Source organism: Plasmodium brasilianum, chromosome 1, assembly GCF_023973825.1.
Source record: "Plasmodium brasilianum strain Bolivian I chromosome 1, whole genome shotgun sequence".
Taxonomy (NCBI): domain Eukaryota; phylum Apicomplexa; class Aconoidasida; order Haemosporida; family Plasmodiidae; genus Plasmodium; species Plasmodium brasilianum.
In genome coordinates, this window is record NC_090114.1 from 1,014,207 (window position 1) to 1,035,031 (window position 20,825).

General features: G+C 29.6%; 2 protein-coding genes and 1 pseudogene across 3 annotated transcripts; all 3 read right to left on the reverse strand.

Moving 5' to 3' along the window:
• Positions 1-949: 949 nt before the first annotated feature.
• On the reverse strand, positions 950-1,778 carry MKS88_000537 (annotated as a pseudogene). The gene is made up of 2 exons: positions 1,651-1,778; positions 953-1,151 (listed from the first exon to the last, which is right to left on the reverse strand). Coding segments are annotated over exons 1-2 (327 nt in total).
• A 1,423-nt stretch (positions 1,779-3,201) lies between these two features.
• MKS88_000538 (uncharacterized protein) lies at positions 3,202-13,870 on the reverse strand (the record flags this gene model as incomplete). Its single annotated transcript, XM_067216504.1, has 12 exons — positions 3,202-6,410; positions 8,373-8,509; positions 8,953-9,002; positions 9,816-9,891; positions 10,326-10,462; positions 10,671-10,703; positions 10,906-11,007; positions 11,236-11,325; positions 11,518-11,557; positions 11,908-12,528; positions 12,701-12,757; positions 13,164-13,870. The coding sequence occupies 12 exons, from the start codon at positions 13,868-13,870 to the stop codon at positions 3,202-3,204; spliced, it is 5,259 nt and encodes a 1,752-aa protein (XP_067075773.1).
• A 2,106-nt stretch (positions 13,871-15,976) lies between these two features.
• MKS88_000539 (AAA family ATPase) lies at positions 15,977-19,822 on the reverse strand (the record flags this gene model as incomplete). The annotated part of the gene is made up of 1 exon (XM_067216514.1): positions 15,977-19,822. One exon carries the CDS (start codon positions 19,820-19,822, stop codon positions 15,977-15,979), a length of 3,846 nt encoding a protein of 1,281 aa, XP_067075774.1.
• Between the last annotated feature and the right edge of the window lie 1,003 nt (positions 19,823-20,825).

The window sequence follows — 20,825 nt, forward strand, 5'->3', positions numbered from 1 at the left end:
GAACAGTATAAGCAGTAGAACAGTATAAGCAGTAGAATAGCATAAGCAGTAGAACAGTATAAGCAGTAGAACAGTATAAGCAGTAGAATAGCATAAGCAGTAGAACAGTATAAGCAGTAGAACAGTATAAGCAGTAGAATAGTATAATCAGTAGAACAGTATAAGCAGTAGAAGCAGCACAGACCGAAGAAACGTGCACACATATATATGTATGTATATATGTATGTATGTATGTTTGAGGTGCAAAAAAGCTAGAAAAGGCCTCCCCTTACGAGTTTTCTGTGATTGATTGTTTTTTGGATATATCCTACGGAGTGTTCAGTGGGTGGTATTGTGAAAGAACATGCAGAACATGTAGTGCTTATGTGTGGGAGTAAATTATTTGTTTGGATACTAATTTAAGTCGTTCTTTAAAATAGTTCATAATTATTGCTTGTTGGCCTCTCTTGTTACAAAAAAAAAAAAAAAAAAAATTAACTACCGGTATACAGAAGGCACATGTGAAGCATAAACGTACACAAGTATATATAGTCCAGCAGCGTAAACACACACGTGCATATACTAGATTAAACATATAAACACACACAACGCGCTTGTGCAAATTTTCCCCTTTCTTGCAGAGAAAATAAATTGATTATTCCCCTCTCCTTTAGGAAATAGTAAGAGAATAAGTTGAACGAAAAAAAAAAAAAAGGTAATTTGCCGCTAATTTTTTTTGCTTCGTATATTTTTGCTCCCCTTCTTCCCTTATTCCTGCTTAATTAATTTCGCAGTTATTGTTAGTAAATTTGCTAATTATTTTGTCGATTAACTTCTTAATTTGTTAACTTCTTAATTTGTTAACTTCTTAATTTGTTAACTTCTTAATTTGTTAACTTCTTAATTTGTTAACTTCTTAATTTGTTAACTTCCTAATTTGCTAACCTCTTTCTCCTTCCCTGTTTTTTAATCAAATGGTATAAATTTTTTGAAGCAGTCCCTTTTCTTTCTTTTCTTTCTTTTCCTTTTTTTCTTTTTTTTCTTTCTTTTCCTTTTTTTCTTTCTTTTCTTTCTTTTCGTTTTTTTCTTTCTTTTCTCTCTTTTCTTTCTTTTCGTTTTTTTCTTTCTTTTCTTTCTTTTCGTTTTTTTTCTTTCTTTCTTTTTTTAAATGTCTAAGTTAAATTCAACAAAATACAGGAATGCTCCAAAAATTTTCCAATTCGTAAAAAATTAGCTGAACGTTAAGGAACATCTTTTTCCCTTTTCCTGAACATATAATATTTTTAAAACAATATAAACTAAAAATTTTTTTTTTTTTTTTTTTTTTTTTTTTTTTTCTTTTCTTTTCCTGATATTATTTTAATGACACAGTGTTCTTCAGTGGTCAAGCTAAAAATATGGGAAACGTGGTTAAATTTGGAAAAATACAGAGAAATGTTCTTAAAAACATAGAACTATAGTTCAATGCAGTTAAGGTGTACACACATGTGAATGTTTGTATTTTGTATATGAACTTTTCGCATACGTATTTGCAAGGGGTAAGATGACTGCATGATGCGATTGTATTCCTATGTATGTTTATTGGTATGCTTATCCGCTCGCTCATCCATTTGCGTATTCGTGTGTACTGCCCTTTTGTTTGCGTTCATATTCGATTTCAAATGCGAATACCACGTATCGCATATATTTACAAATGTATTTTCTCCTTTTCCTTTTTCTGCTTTCTCTAAATTTGTGTTTCTTTCAAGCGAATGCATTCCACTGAGTAAGCAGTAATTTCTTCCCCTTTTGATTACCATCAGTAAAAAGGAGCATGAGGGGTAACACATATAAGATACATACATATGCATATATATATATATATAATACATATATATATATGTGCACATGTATTGTACATGTGTGTAATTATGTACGTACACACACAAATAGCAACAATTAATTGTCCATGTTGTGACTATTTTTTTTTTTTTTTTAAATTAATGAACATGCATAATATTTTTTTATAATCATATTACAAGTCTTATTTATTAATTTTTTTAAAATAATTTATTCTCCCCCTTTCCCCATTTATCAAAGATCAATGCAGTGGTTAAATATGAACAAAAAGACATAGATATATATACGTGGCACATAAAATTACGCATGTACAAATTTTGCCACAGTATTTTTATGTGTTTTTTAAAAAAAAAAAAAGGCGCAAAAAAAAATAAATGAAAAATTTTAATAAGTCGGAAGAAAAGATGACACAGCATAAAGTGAGGCAAATTGAAACGAAATGCGATATAATAAAATAAAAAAAAAAAAAATGCTACTTTTTTATGAACATGCAAGAAAATAATTGTAACCGTAATATGTAAATGAGTAGGGGGGAGGGCAGTATATATCATAATAAAAGTAAAACTAAGAAAAAAAGGAGGATGTAAGAAATGTGTGTGTATTTAACCATTTTTCTACATAAATTTCGCGAAAAAAAACATCATAAAAAGCATAAAACTTAAAAATGTAAAAACAAAAGTTACACTTAAAAAAAAAAAAAGAAAAAAAAGACATGCAGTAAAAGATTGAAGGAACAATAAAAAAGGGTTGACTGCGCGGGGCACAAAAAAATAAAAAAGAGTAGGAATAAGACAAAAAAGAATATAACATAACTGTATTGAACAAATTTGAATGGAATAAATAAACATAGGAGGAATTAAAATGACAACATTGTATAGCTAGCCAAAATAAAAATGAAACCCTATCCGCATACAAATAAGCGCGGGAAGAGCCTTTCTGATGGAATGGGAAAAATACAAATTACTTCCTTACCTTGGTCAGGTAAAAATGGACTCAAAAAAAATAATTACGTCAAAAATATTTTGTCTTCAAATATGAAAATTTACCTGTTCTCACCATTGTGTCAAAAAAGGCGTAAAACAGTACCACAAAAAAAGAAATTACAACTGTGCGGAACACTGCGCGGTGGGGGAAAAAAAAAATTAAATTAAACAAAATTAAACAAAATTAAGCGAAATTAAACAAAATTAAACAAAATTAAACGAAATTAAACAAAATTAAACGAAATTAAACAAAATTAAACGAAATTACGCAAAATTACGCAAAATTACGTAAAATTACGCAGAATTACGCAGAATTACGCAGAATTACGCAGAATTACGCGGAATTACACAAAATTTACGCGAATGAACTGCATTATGCAGACTCGGAAAAAATGCACATTCACCCGTGCGTGGTATTTCTTTTTTTTCTTTTTTTTCTTTTTTTTCCATTACCTATATTATTCGTCAAATTCTGGGGGGAGAAGTCCACATGTTTGTTAAAGTAACTTATCACACTATCCCTTGCAGTGCTACATTTCGAAAATAGAGTACTAACAGTGCTCATCTCATTTATAAAGTCCTTTGGATAGATCGAAATTTCGTCAATTTCGAATCTAGGATTTTCAACCATAGATATGATGTTTTCTTCGTCCCTTATGGGTCTTCTGCTGTCTTCATTTGTCTGCATAGCATTATAACGTTCAGTTTTGTGTACAACGTCATTATCATAATAATAATTATACCCATCCTCCTTTTTATGGATATTACATTTTTTATATCTCTTTTTAATAGCTTCAGTAGTGTATCTCTTTAAGTTTATTAGAGATTTTTCTAACTCTGGCATTGCATTACTTTTTATTTGACCCTTAAAAAAGGTATGTTTAACAAAAGAAATATCATAAAAAAAATCAATATGTGTATTATTATGGTGCTCATTGTTATGCCTAACCTGGTTCCCTTTATCACCTACAACGTTATGCATATGTACAGTAACAACTGTGTGGAAGCATCCAGCAAGTGGAACATTACATAACAGAACTAAAACTTTTTGAATAATTATGTTATTTTCAAAAAAGAAAAAACTTAATTTTTCTTTCACATTCGATCTGGATGGCATTCCAAATACTTTTTTTTTTTTATCATCATCAAATAAAGAAACATTATATAAAAATTCACAAGTGAAAAATTTATTTTGTTCATATATTTTATCTAAATTTCGTAAATTATCATAATTTAAATTTTTTGGATTTTTTTCCAATACGTTTCTAACTAAAGGATTATCATTATCAAATTTAGAAAAAATGTCTAAAAATAATTGCTTAAAATAATATTCATGTATATAAAGACTATCTATATGATTATTACATTGTATATATTTCTTTTCCTTTAAAATATCTTCTTCTTTAGAACTAATTTTCATTGGTAGAGCATTCTTTCTAGATTCTATCTTAACACCCCTATCCAATTTGTCAGTTATTACATTTGTCACATCATCACCTGGTTGTTCATCTGCTTCTTTTAAGTTGCCCCCAAAAATGTAGTTAGTCCTTCGTAGACCTTCCTCTATATTTGGAGTGCCTTCCCTTGCTTTTACGCTTTTTTCCTGTTCATGGTCATGCTTTTCCTCTACTTCTTCCTGTACTTCTTCCTTTATCTCTTCATCATCATCATCAACTAATTCTTCATTGCTATCAATCACTATACCCTTTTTAGGAATTTCACCTACATTATTGTAGTTCCGAATCATATCATTTATCACGTTATAAGCATGGTCTCTATGCACAAATGAAGTGAATAAGAATGATTTATTTTTTGTTACAACTTTAAGAGCATTTGGAATAAAATGAAAAGAAGATATTTTCTCTACTAATTGTATAGCATCGTAATTTATTCTTACTACCGAATTTTTTGAAAAAAAAGCATTAAATAGAGAAATGAAATATACACTATCATGAGTTATACATATCTTTCCTTGAATTAGTATCTTCTTTGATAAGGCACAACTGTATGTACTTATGGAGCTCCTTACTATTGCATCGAAATCTTCTTTTGCAGATAATCGGTACGTAAAACTGTCGTCTGGTATAAGCGGTCCCTCCGCAGAAACTCTACTGGTTTCTTTACTTACTTCCGGAGGTGCTAATGCACCTTCGATTTTATCGTCCAGTATGTCTACCTTATCCGGCTCCTCCTGCTTCTCTGACTTCTCTAACTTCTCCGGTTCCCCCTCTTTTTTAACATAACTGAGTGGATAAATTCTTCCACAACTAAAAAATTTATCTGTTTTTATTGTTGACTGCAATCTCTTTCTTTCTTCATATTTTTTTTTAATTAACATTAGCACATCGTCACTCAGATCCTCTAGCAATAACGCACTATAATCATACGATTCCTTTTGTTCCTGTCGTGCTTTTACCCCTATATCCGTTTGCGCCTCTGTTACTGCCATCTCTTGTGCTTTCGATTCCTCTTGTGATTTCGCTTCTCCCTGTGCTTCTTTCGATTCCTCTTGTACTTCTTTTGCTTCTGCAGTTTCTTTTGCTTTTTCTTGTGCTTCTTTCAGTTCCTCCTGTACTTCCTTCACTTCTTCTTTCTCTTTCACATCTTGTGCATCTTTTACCTCTTCTTGTGCATCTTTTACCTCTTCTTGTGTTTCTTTTACTTCTTGTAATTCTTTAACTTCTTGCTTTTTCATTTCTTGTTCTTTCACTTGTAATTCTTCTACCTCTTCTTGCTCTTTCACTTCTTCTAATTCTTTAACTTCTTGCTTTTTCATTTCTTGTTCTTTCACTTGTAATTCTTCTACCTCTTCTTGCCCTTTCACTTCTTCTAATTCTTCCACCTCTTCTTGCCCTTTCACTTCTTCTAATTCTTCCACCTCTTCTTGCCCTTTCACTTCTTCTAATTCTTCCACCTCTTCTTGCCCTTTCACTTCTTCTAATTCTTCCACCTCTTCTTTCCCTTTCACTTCTTCTAGTTCTTTCACTTCTTGTAATTCTCTTATTTCCTCTTTCTCTTTCATTTGTGCTTCCTTAACCTCCTCCTGTTTATCTGTAGCGTCTTCCTGAGCTTCCATTTCCACTTGTACTTCTAATACCCCATGTGCCTCTTTCACTTCTATATCACCCTCCTCAACTTGTGCATCCAGTTCCACCCCCTGAGCAACACCTTGGACATTTCCTATTATTTTTTCTTTTGTTTTGCATTCATCTTCATCAAATATACAAACGTCTTTATACCTTGCAACTAAATCTTTCCGTATTTTTGAAGAAATTTCTGTTCTAATATTTTCAGTCAGCACCTCCGAGGTCAATCTCGATGGAGGTACATATTCATCAAAATAAATTCCTTGGTTTACATTATTATAACAATTCATGCTATTTAAATTTTCATTCTGAACAGCATTTTTTATTTCATTTAACATATCCTTTTTTTTTTTTCTATTTTTTAAAAGTAAACTTGAACTAGTGTTATTACTATTACTATTCGTATGTACAAAGTCAGCTCCGTTTTCAACAAATCCTTGGCAAATATTTTTCAATTTATTTGTTCCTTTTAAAAAATGAATAATTTTATTCTTCACTATGTTATCTGTAATGATGCATTTTCCTGGCAGAAGGATCGAGGTCGGCGTGTATTGTTAGTATACAGTGCAGCACGTACATATACATGTATACAAATATGCATATATATATATATATATATATAAGGTAAAATATAATTGTAAATATGTATATTTCTACATAAATGTATACTTCTCCATATATGTATATTTCTACATATATGTACACTTCTACATATATGTACACTTCTACATATATGTACAGTTCTACATATATGTATACTTCTACATATAGGTATACTTCTACATATAGGTATACTTCTACATATAGGTATACTTCTACATATAGGTATACTTCTACATATAGGTATACTTCTACATATAGGTATACTTCTACATATAGGTATGCATATGTATGTATATATTTTTACATATATATATGTACATGAATATATTTTTGTACATATTGTATGTATGTTTTATAAAGACTATTTTTTTTTTTTTAAGATCAAAAAGGCAATTTTAACAAATTCTTGCTTATTTAAAAAAAAAAAAAAAAAAAAAAAAAATTTTTTATAAATACATTGTAAGATTTTTTTTTTTTTTTTTTTTTTTTTTTTTTTCTATAATAAATTGTTCAAATTGTGAATTCTGCTATTCTTCATGAATATAATTTATTCAATAATATATTTTTCTTTTGGGAAAATTTTTTATTTTTGAACTATGCATTTTTTATAATTAACGTTTTACATTTAATTATCCCTCTAATTTACAACTAAAGTATATATATAATAATAAATACAATGCAATGATATAAAATTTTTCTACATGATTCTTTTATTTTCTTTTATTTTTTTTTTCTTTTTATGTTCCTTTATAGCCCCCCTATATAGTACCATTTAGTACTATTTATATGCATATGTTAAACTTGCTTCAGGAACATACATACATCATTATGTAATTATATATATATATGTATGTATATATGTATATATTTATCTAAATATTTATAACGGTATATATTTTCGTATATATTTTCAGTGAAATTAAGAAATATATATATATATAAGCACTACTGCATGCGCCTACATTTGTTCCTCTATAAGTCCCTCCCAAGCATTTCTTTTGTACATATATAATATGTATAATGTATACATGTATATTATTTATGTATTTATGGAACCATATGAATAAATATATATATATATATATATATATATATATATAATATAGATATATATGCTTTTTTTTTTCTTTTTTTTTTTAATTAATCCCATGTGATTATATATCCATCATGTATGCAAAAATAGTTCTTTTTTTGTACATCCCAATTTTTTTCCCGACTTGTATTTGTTTTTAATATATATTTATGTACAAACCTACAGTGTTAAGCCGATTTGTGCATGCATTAAAGTTTTTGCCTCACTCTGTTTTCCATTGTGCAAAAATATGTACATACAAATATATATGTTCATAAATACGTATAAATAAAATGTAAATGCACATATAAATGTTACATGTATATATATATATATATATATATATGTGTTATGCATGCCTCATATGATGTTCTCCATTAAATTGCATATGAATGTATACATACAAAAATATTTTACTCAAACAAACATTGTTCATACAATTATTTATTTTAAGTACATATAAGCATGCATACGTAGAAGTTTATATATTATATAATTGCTTCTTTTATATATATATATATATATATATATAGTAGCGAATAGATGACTATGACTTCCCATTAACTGCTATAATTTTTTTTTTTTATAGTTATAGACTTATATTTTGTACGATATATGCATTATGATGATGGAAAAGGGTTTTCATTGTCCCTATATGTACGTATATATATATATATATATATATATATATACGTATGTATGGATATATACGTATGTATGGATATATGTGCACGTATGCATTCATAAACATAGACATGCCGTATATTTTTTATGAATAAACTTTTTTTTTTTTTCTTTATCTTTTCTTACTTCTCAGATGAACAGAAAAAATATTTCCTTTTTCATTCTGTGTAGTGGGGTATCTATATTTTGTAAAAATTTTTGACAATTCTAAAAGTAATTGTCGAATTATGTTGGACTCGTTATATTGCTCTTCAATTAAATCGCTAAAAGGGAAAAGTGGGTTTCCATACATATAAATATTATATGTATATATGTTATATGTATTTATGTTATATGTATATATGTATTTATGTTATATGTATATATGTATTTATGTTATATGTATATATGTTATATGTATATATGTATTTATGTTATATGTATATATGTATTTATGTTATATGTATATATGTTATATGTATATATGTTATATGTATTTATGTTATATGTATATATGTTATATGTATATATGTATATATATATATGTACGTATATATATATACTTTTTTAAAAAGAGAAAAATGGAAGGATATGTATATACTCTTTCTAGCTCCCTTCTTTTCACTCTCCATCTCTTTTTTTTTTTTTATCATTTTTTATTTTTATGCGTCAAACGAAGTTATTGTTGTCTGTTTTCAATTCGAGCTTTATCATTTAAAAGAGTTACTTGAAAAAAAGGTCATATGGAAACAGTAGAATATCTTTCATGTTGAATTGCTGAATTTGCAAAAGGGGGTAGAGAATTGTGGAAAAAGGTGAGCATTAAAAGTGTGTGGTATATACGTATGTGCATACATATATATATATACACACATATATATATATATATATATATATGTATGTATACTTGTACATGTGCAGCGCGCATACCACTGTTTCCCTCTCCCACGCGCTACTTGTCATTATTACCTCTGCTTTTTTAAGTAGTTGGTGTGCACATTTTAAGAATGAATGAGTTTTTATTTTCGTGTGTTCGCTCCATTTGAACAGTGTTATTGCTTGAAAAAAAAAAAAAAAAAAAAAAAAAAAAAAAAGGATATAACATGTTTATTGAGTGCATATTTGTATGATCCAGAAATGATTTCATATATTGGTAGTTCACATATATACACATATACATATATATATTTGAAGTGTATTACTCAGAACACTGTACTTATATATAATTTTCGTCTTTTCATATACGAAATGTTTACCCGTCGTGCTAGTTGCATTTCTGTATATATATATATATATATATATATATATATATATGTAGATTAATATGTGGGAAAAAAAAAAAAAAATAATATATGAGATAAGATGTACCACTTTGACGCGCATATATGTATGTATATGTATTATGCGTGTTTGCGTACGTGCGCATATACCCTTTTAGTGCATTATGAAAACGGAGGTAATGTTTCGTGCATATAACGGATTAACTCAATATAAGGATGTTGTATAGCTTATTTTTTTTCTATTTTTTTTCTGTTTTTTTTCTATTTTTTTTCTATTTTTTTTCTTTTTTTACTTGTTAATTTGTTTTACTTCCATATTATTAAGATGGTCGGTAATACTGACACAGCTATCCTTGTCTAACCCAAGGAAGAGGGACAACTGAGACCTGAAAGGGACAATAAAGGGGGAATTAACGTGGAATAAAAAAAGAGTAAGGAAAGAAAAAAAAGGGAGTAAAGAAAGAAAAAAAAGGGAGTAAAAAAAGAAGAAAATAGGAGTAAAAAAAGAAGAAAATAGGAGTAAAAAGAGAAGAAAATAGGAGTAAAAAAAGAAGAAAATAGGAGTAAAAAGAGAAGAAAATAGGAGTAAAAAAAGAAGAAAATAGGAGTAACAGAAAAAAAAAAAAGAAAAAGAAAGGCATGCTTCACACATATATATATTTACAGGTGTGCGTATTGACACGCGCACGATATTGACGTTGCCGTCTATGGGTATATAAACATAAAGGGTACGGATAAAAAAATAAAATCATGATAACTTATATGTGCGTATTCATTAATTCCAAAATGAACAAGCTATCATAATTTTATGGTGTATTACATGAATGTGGGGAAAAAATTATGTTCACAAAATGTTTTGTTCAAATGTTTAATTTCATATTTGTACTTCCGAATGGTTGTACGCATATTCTTCGTCTGCAAATTGCTTAACATGTATATCTCCATCAAAAGATGTTTCTGCAAAATAAAATAAAAGTAAAATAAAAGTAAAATAAAAGTAAAATAAAAATATAATAAAAATATAATAAAAATAAAATAAATAATTATGATGAACTCTCACTGCAAATGTATACCCATTTTTGAGCATCATTCATCGTTCATCATTAAATATCCATTTACGTTCCATTTAACTGCTAATTTTTTTTTTTTTAAAGCATATTCTAACCTTCCTTTCTTTTTCTCTTGAGAACTGATAATCCTGTAAAAATGGTTTAACAGAAAAGGGAGGGAGGAAGGAACATATAATGTTCATCCAAGTAAAGGCCGCTCTTGATGTGTATTTTGTATGTATACACGTTTGTGCATATGCATGTTGGTATATATGCAAAAATATATACGTAAACATATGCACGTGTGCAGGTATTTATAGTTTCCTTTTGAGCAATTTTTTTAAAACTTACGTAAATAAACGATTTTAAGGACTTGTAAAAGAAGGCATTTAACTTGATGATGCTGTCGTAATAATTAAGCACATGTGTAATAAGGAGCATCGCTTTTTTATCCTTGAAACGGGAAAAAAACAAGCACAAAAAAAAAAAAAAAAAAATATATATATATATATATATATATACGTACATAATGCATACGTACACATCTACATGTGTGCGTGTTTATACATGCACATGTATAGATAAATATGCACACAAGGATAGCAAATGTAGTCACATTAACGTGTGCATAATTTAACAATTCTTATACATTCAGAATTTTGTTCAAATGTTTGCGCATACCTGTTTTACAAAAACACTTTGAAGGGACAAGTAAATAAATTTCTTACTATGCTTGAAACGTCGATCGAGCTCTTTATACAATTTCGCTGTCTGAAAAGGAGTTAACATGATTACACACATGCACATATGTACATATATGTGCATAAGTGTATGCATGATCTTATGCATAAAACTAAATGTAGAGTATATGTCCAAGGATGGGATGCGACGGGAAATGAAAAAAATTATGAACTAAAATGTAGTAGGGTTGTAAAGACGAATTACTCTTTTTTTTTGCCTTACATAAATCATGCAAGCTCTTCTCTTTTCATTTACATTAAATCTGAACAGGAAAAAAAAAGACATTCACGTGTATATGTGTGTGTGTATATGTATATGTATGTGTGTATATGTATGTGTGTATATGTAGGTATATGTATGTGTGTATATGTATGTGTGTATATGTAGGTATATGTATGTGTGTATATGTATGTAGGTATATGTATGTGTGTATATGTATGTAGGTATATGTATATGTATATATATATAAGCATGCTGTAAATGCACTATATGTAAGAAACGCAGCCATATATGCACACGCGCAGGCGATTAAACTTCGGTTAGAACGCACAAAAAAAAAGAAAAATAATAAGACTCGTGCAAATTTCATTTAGAATTATTCAAACAATTTACTTTTTCATGTTCTTCACACTGTTATCTACTGATGATGACTTCCTTTTAACTTCGCTTTTGTGTATTTCGGTAGAGTCCGTCGGTTTATTATATGTATAGATTGCTCTTTTTTTAAAGGTGGTAACCTTCTCTATATTAGGAATCATATATTCATTTTTTCCATTCTTCGCGTTTGCTTTTTCAAAATGATGGGTGTTCTTTTTTCTTTGCGCATCTTCAGCATTCTCATTATTATCATCATTATTATCATCATTATTATCATCATTATTATCATCATTATTATCATCATTATTATCATCATTATTATCATCATTATAATCATCATTATCACCATCATTATCACCATCATTATCAATATATGAAACATCCTTATTACATCGTATTAAGCTGCCCACGCCGCTACTTGATGAACTGTTCCTACTGCCATGCATGCCAGTACTACGAATATGGAAGTAACTATTACTATAACTTACATATCTTCTCCTTTCGTTTTTTTGATGAAACCATACGTTCTCTTCCGTATGATACCTACATGCTTCGTAATTCTTATGAACATAGTTTGCATCACTTGGTATATCCTTCATAGACTGCCAAGTTGAGTTAATGAAACGAGGTGCGGATCTAAGGTAAAGGGCATGGTACAACAGGAGGAAAATTTCACCAAGCCAGTGCATATATGCATATACATCAGCACAGACAGATATACATGAGTACAGAAACATATATATGTACTTGAGTGTGCATTTATATACATGTACCCACTTTCATAATTTTTAGCACGTCTTTTAATTACTTATTCTGGTAAGCAAACAGTGCCCTCAAATTTTTTTTTATATATTTCCTCCTTCTCCTAAACAAGACAAAAGAGAAAAAATGGGATGAGTAAATGGGGTTCATGATGTGTGTGTGTTTGGGGGGGAGTAAGGAAGATCATACACTTTGTAATTTTGTCATTTTTATCATTATATCGCTTTGCCGTTTTTATCGTTATTTCGCTTTTCCGTTTCTATCGTTATTTCGTTTTGCCGTTTCTATCGTTATTTCGTTTTGCCGTTTCTATCGTTATTTCGTTTTGCCGTTTCTATCGTTATTTCGCTTTGCCGTTTCTATCGTTATTTCGCTTTTCCGTTTCTATCGTTATTTCGTTTTGCCGTTTCTATCGTTATTTCGCTGTGCTTTTTTTTTTTTTTTTTTTTTCTTTCGGTGGTATTTGTTTTATCATAAATTTTTCTTTTGCGCGGCCTCGCAACTCATACCTGAAATATGCGGAGGAGAAAACATACTGACTGCACAAGGCAGAACAGATTTCTGTAATTTCGGCATTTATTGCATCATTAACGTGTTTACAAAAATTGTACACATAATTTAGAGCTGCTTCTATTTTTAGGTTGAAAATATATAATAACGTAGTGTATACTTCTCTCACAGGTTTGTATGATTTATATCCTTTATCGTTATTCTGATGGGAAAGATCTGTTCTGTAGATAAGTTTACTAATTTGTATGCTATTAATTTTAATGTATATCTGTCTTAAGTCATATAAGAAATTTTCATATTCTTTATTAACATTTCTCAAAATTTGTTCAATAAATATTTTTTTTAGTTTTACTTTATATCTAATTTCTTTTAGCCTATTCAAGCATTTAGAATAACGTTTTCTCAATTTATTGTATTTTTCTATTCCTTTTATTTGCTTAAGAGCTTCTTTTAGTATTACATGGGTGAACTTAGTTTTGTTTCCTAATATTTCGTCTAAATTAATTATGTTAGATAACCTTTCCTCCTTATTCTTTTTTTCGCTACATATGTTCGTACATGTATATGCTTCTTTACAAACTGTTTTCTCTTTTTCCACATGAATGAGCGTTTTTACAAATTTTGTTAAATTATTTAGTTGGTTAATGTATATATCAATTATAAATATGGAGCTCTTAATGTGGCTGTCCGCACTTACGACTATCATTTTACTCTTGCGTTCTTTCCTTTTTCGCCCTCGTTTTCATAAGCACACGCATATACATGCATGTACATATAAAAGCGTATACATATGTATAAAAATGTATACATACAAATACATACGCACAAATACATACGCACAAATACATACGCACAAATACATACGCACAAATACATACGCACAAATACATACACACAAATACATACACAAAAATACATAAGCACAAATACATACATATGCACAAATACATACATATGCACAAATACATACATATGCACAAATACATACATATGCACAAATACATACATATGCACAAATACATACATATGCACAAATACATACATATGCACAAATACATACATATGCACAAATACATACATATGCACAAATACATACATATATACTTATAAACATGTGCATTTTTTTTTTTTTTTGTATTTCCCCATTCTTTTTCCCCTATGGTGTGAGGTTTATGCCTATTTTTTGTGAAGGTACTAAATGGCGCCCTCTTACTTGTACATCCTTTTTTTTAATTTGGTACTTTATCATTACTATTATTACGGAGAATTTAAGCTATTTACTATGTTATTCGTCATTCATTATTCTTTATTTTGTTCATTGGACTAATACCTCCATGAACTCTTTTTAGTTTGTTTACTCTCATAAATAGAAGTAAATATATACCCACATATGTATGTTTGTATGCACATATGTATATTTGTATGCACATATGTGTGTATTCCTTTTAATGGTGGAACGCTTTTTCTTTCTTCCAACTTTCTTAGGAATACCCATACTATTTGTATATTTTTGTGAGTACTACGTGCATAAACTTTTCATTTAGAAATATTATAAAGAAAAAATAGGCAGATTACTTAAGATAAAAATACAAAAAGGTTAGAACATACGAACATAAATAAGATCTTTTACAGGCTCTTGCATTAGAGAGTTCTCGTTTGAACTATGGTGCACTTGAAAATTAAAATGTAAAAAAAAAAAAAAAAAAAAAAAAGACTAGCAAATGGTGAAATATTAATGCGGGAAGTCATAGTAAAACATAGCAAATCAAGCAAGGTCAAAGCGATGGAAGCAAAACGAAACAAAACTGAAAGGAACAAAAATTCATTTTTCCCGTAAAAATAGAAAAAATAAATTTTTTTTTTTTTTTTTTTTTTTTTTTTTTTTTTTTTCAGTAGAAACATAAAAAAAAAGGGAGTATATAGTAAAGATCATTCATCGAATTAGCAGCGCACATTTCGTTATGTGTAAGTACATGTTGGTGTACGAAATGTAAGCTGAAAATTATGTAATAATGGAATGGAATGGAAGAGGCAACACTGAAAAACTCTGATACAAACGTGTACACATACATATAAGTGTATGCAGCGTACTCGCCTATGTTACAAAAACAAGTGTTGGTTAAAAATGGGTGAGGGGGAGGGACAAGGATGAGGTGAACTTTCCCCCCATGAGAAATGTGTGTTAAATGCAAAAAAAAAAAAAAAAAAAAAAAAATATATGTAATGAAGCAAAACAATAAAAACGATGTAGCAAAATGTAATAAGGACAAAGCATAATACAATAAGGACAAAGCATAATGCAATAAGGACAAAGCATAATGTAATAGTAACAAAGCATAATGCAATAAGGACAAAGCATAATGTAATAGTAACAAAGCATAATGCAATAAGGACAAAGCATAATGCAATAAGGACAAAGCATAATGTAATAGTAACAAAGCATAATGCAATAAGGACAAAGCATAATGCAATAAGGACAAAGCATAATGTAATAGTAACAAAGCATAATGCAATAGTGACAAAGCATAATGCAGTATAATAATAAAGAAAAATTAAAACTTAAAACGAATGAGAGATAACTATACAATAGAAGTGCTAATCTTGAGGAATATGCGCTTGATGTGCTTCTTGAATCCATTCGCACAAAAGACGGACTGGAAAATGGTTCATAGGTAGTTCATAGGTAGTTCATAGGTAGTTCATAGGTAGTTCATAGGTAGTTCATAGGTAGTTCATAGGTAGTTCATAGGTGGTTCATACGTGGTTTATAAGCGGTCAAAACGCACCTTCGGCCGATGCCTAGTTCAGTAGTTCATATTATCTTCTTATAGTTTACATGCAGAGTGGTGAAGAAACACTCAATAGCTTTCCACAAGAGGAAAAGGTGGTAGCTTTTGCTTTGCTTAGAAAATTTTGTATTCCCGAAAAAATTGTTTTGCAATGAACCTATATCTTCGTCGTCTCCTCCAACTCCCCATACTTTTCTTTTCATTTCTTTTAAATCGTAAAAGAACAACAAGTCGTTAAAAGAAATTTTGTTTGTCTTTTTTTTACTAGGTATAGCAGTATTTTCTCCTATTTTTTTTTCCAATTCTTTATTACAGAAATTTATAAATCGATTTAAATATTCTTCAAAATTTATATCTGAAAGCGTACTATTGAGTAATTTGAAATTAATTGATGGAGTCAATTCTTCGTAATCACCTTGGCAAAAAATTTTCTCTGCGTAATTATCGTAAGTAAACTTTTTGTGGAGCACTGACAACAGATTTTCAAATATAATAGTGTTCATGTTATTCTGTAAATAAAAAATATTTTTCGAATAACTACTTTTTAATGGTGTTCCTGTTGTTACATTGCTTTTCATTAAACTACTAACCTTAATGGAGTAAACCAATTGATCTATATCTGCACAATTAAAGAGATAGCTAAGGATTGACAGAGTGAACGTGTCGATGGTGCTACCACCTGAGCGATCGTCTTCTCTACGGCTAAGTGAGCTGAGCAATCTGTTGTACTTGTCTTTCCCCCCAAAGGGAAGGGAACCAAGTGGAAGAGTACTAATTGGAGGAGTACCAAGATATGGTCCAAATTTATCTTCAAATGTATTGTATTCCACTAGATTATCTTTCTTTTGGCGTGAAATTTTTTCCAGATTATTTAAGTGTGTACTTATTTCGCTAGCTAATAGGCCACTATCCATGGGAGCAACACTCATGCATATATTTCCCATCTTACTGTTGTTGCTTCCATCCCAACAAGTGCTGTTTACGTTTACATTAGTATCGGTAGATGCATTAGTAGTAGTTTCATACGTTCGTGTTAAATTACTGTTTTTTCCTGTGGCATATTTCTGTATGTAGAGATCGAATAACCTCCTTCGAGTAAACAAATTGGGAAGTTGAAAGTGGATAATTTTGTCAAATCGTTTTGATCGAATTAAAGCAGAATCTAGGTTTTTGTATCTATTCGTGGCACCAATAAATAAAATAAATTTTTTCCTTTTATATCTCTTTAGGTTAAATATATCTTCAATATCTAATAAACTTAAATTATTGTTCAAGTAATATTGTAATATATCGTATCCATCCTCTTTTTCCTTAAAATCAAGTTCATTTTCGCTATTCGAATCGTCTAAAATTTTATTTTTTAAATGAATTAGTACGTTTCCACTTCTCCTACTTCTTCCACTTCGACCATATATGCTACTACTTTTTCCATATTTAGATGCTACGGGTACTACGGATGCTACCTGCATCTGTTCCCTATTGTATTCATGCAACGCATCAATCTCAACTAGTAGCTGATTTAAAGTTTGTGTGTATTCATGATTTTGATTACTGGAAACATCATTCATACTTCTACTTAGTCCTATACTATCAATTTCGTCTATAAATATAACTACAGATTTTTTATTTTTTTTTGCTTTTTTAAATAAATTTCTAATTTTAGATGCACCATTACCTATATATAACTCTATAAAAGCAGATCCGGATAAGTGAACAAGATCATAGTTTAGTTCCTTTGCTATAATTTTGGCAAGTAAACTTTTTCCAGTACCTGTATCACCAGTAAATAATATAGTGTTACAACTTATTCCGTCATTCTCTTCAAATATTTTTGGATATAATAAAAAGAACAAAACAGCTTTAATATCTTTTTTCGTTTCTTCATTTAATACTATTTCGTTTAATGACTCCATTTGGTTTGTTCTATCAAAAGAGTAACAATCATTATTTATGGGGGACGTACTTTTTTCATATATGTAATAAAAAGTTAGTAGAGAACAACTATACGTTACTATATCAATTATATTTTTCTTAATGATATCGAAAAGGGAGTTCTTCAACACTTTTTCGTCCACTCTCATCTCTACATTTTCGTACAATCGATTTTTAAGAAGGTATTTCATAATATAATCATTGTAGTAAATTGTGTATGTGTTGTTTCCACTGTTAGCAGCAGATGAGGACGAAGTAGAAGCAGATGAAGAAACTGGGGAAATAGTAGACGTAACAGCTGTAGGGGTAGAGGCACTGGCACTCCCCCCTATGGCCAATCTACCATGGTTCAGCATCATCATGCCTGTACTTTTTGGCTGATTCCTATTTAGTAAATAACTACATGTATTATTTGTAGGATTAAATAATATTTCCTTTATATTATTTTTACTTATATTATAAAAAAAATGATTGTAATCTTTATATATTAACTTATCACCACTAATGCTATTTCCCAGAAACATACTTGAAAAATATTTCGATATGTTCATATAATGGTTGTACATGAAGCTTGAAACCCTTTCCCTCATCTTATAATACAAGTATATGCACGAAAGAACGCTAATTGGTATTAACCAATAGGACTTATTATTTTTCAGTTTCTCAAAAATGAATGTAAGGTAATTCTTTTCTAGTGTGTTGCTCTTTTTCTTCTCCCTCTTCACAATCCCCTCTCCGCTCCGCTTGTTAATGGCACTGTTAGCGGAACTACCAGTGGCAGTGTTTTGTTCATCCTTTGCTGTATCTCTCTTTCCATCATTTGTCTGAGATGCTGCTCCATATAAATTGGAACCTAACTTACTACCATTCTGCAGATCGTCATGCGGTTCGTCAAACCCTTTAGACTCTTTTCCTCTGGAGTAGTCATCAGCATTATCTGCGTTATCAACAATTTCAAAATGGACTACATTCGTGTTATCACCTATTTTTTTCTTTGCTTCAGCTATGTCTGCTTTATACTGCTCGAGGGGTATCCTCTCCTCCTTTTTGCAGTCCTTATCATAGTCCTTACTGCAATCCTTATGACCCCCTTTATAACAACCATTACTACCACTGTTATTGTTAGAAGCCTTTCCATTCTTTGAAGTTTCATCTGTACTGTTGCTTCTTGCAATGTACAATATTTCCCCATGGTTCAACTCCATACTGACGTTTTCCTTTAGCAAACTTTTTTTCTTTTGATCTTTAGAAATGATGTAAACTCCATTATTATAGTATGACGACATGTTATTCTTCTGCTTTTGTTGCACATGTTCATGATTTAATTTTTCAAGGATATGATTCTGCTTTTTCTGTAAGATAATTTCATAAAATATTTTTTTTATTGCCAATATAAATACATAACAATATAAATATTCATTTGTTTCAATGTCCAAATAATTTTTTTCATTCTTCATTAGTCTCTTTATGTTCCTATATATTTCTCTTTCTTTTATTGTAAAAATGCTATTCATAATATCTTCATAATATTGCGATTTACTTTTTTCGGCGCTCGAATCATCATCTTTGGTACTACCACCACTGCTGTTGGTAGCGGCACTATTACTTCTACTTCTACTGCTGCTACTATTGCAATTGCTATTGCTATTGTTATTATTACTACTGTTATTGTTCCTACTAATATTACTTCCACTCATTTTATTGCTATTGTTACTACTGCTACTGATTTGGTTAGTGCTACTCCCCCCCCCTCTTGCCATACTATTTTCCTTCCTCACTAATTCTAGCTTCGAATAGTTTGTTTTTCCCCACACTTTCTTTTCATTATTTTCAGTATCACTTAACACATAAGAGTTTTTGTAAATATTACTCAGGTTAATCAGGTAGTCGCTCATCGCTTGCTCGACGTTCGTCCTTTTGTCATTTCTGGTCTTCATTTTATTTTAACACAAAGGCGGTAACACTGCAAAGGGCACATACATGCACAAATATATACATGCGCAAATATATACATGCGCAAATATATACATGCGCAAATATATACATGCGCAAATATATACATGCGCAAATATATACATGCGCAAATATATACGTGCACAAATATATACGCGCACAAATATATATATGGACTTATACAAATATATATATGGACTTATACAAATATATATATGGACTTATACAAATATACATATGCGTTTGTGTGTAAGCTTATGCATATGGGGGTGAGTACACATATATTTATATACACATACATGTACACGTAAGTATGTAAATATATGCGTCCGGGAAGTTCCACTTGCTCTCTTTTTTCTTTCTACTTGAGCATAGATGAGGTGTGGGAGTGCAGTGCCCTTACTTTGTACATCTATCTACTCTGATGTAAGTTACTATACATAGGGGTAGGGTTCACAAATAAAAAAAATGTAGGAGCACTGTATACTTAACACAAATTTTTACAAATTTGCCCTTCCTGAGATGTAATATTTAGATATATAAATATATCGAAGTAACACACACACACAAAAAAAAAAAAAAAAAAAAAAAAAAAAAATTAAAATATTGTACAGTACTATTAAATAATGAAAGAGTGAAGTACAAAATGAAAAATGAAAAACAAAGCATAAAGCATAAAATATAAAGCATAAAATATAAAGCATAAAATATAAAGCATAAAATATAAAGCATAAAATATAAAGTACAAAACATAAAGAACAAAACGCAAAAAGTAAAACACAATAACCAAAAATTTTAAAATAAAAAGCAAAAATATAGAAGTGGTAGAGTAAAAGCGTAACAGCGTACCAAGGCAAAAATAAAACTAAAAATAATAAAAGCTCAATGAAATAACAAAAGAAGGAATTAAGAATTAGGAATTAATTTGTCGTTTTGCTACTCCTTCAATTTGCGATGTTTTTTGCACCACTTTTTTTTTATTTTATG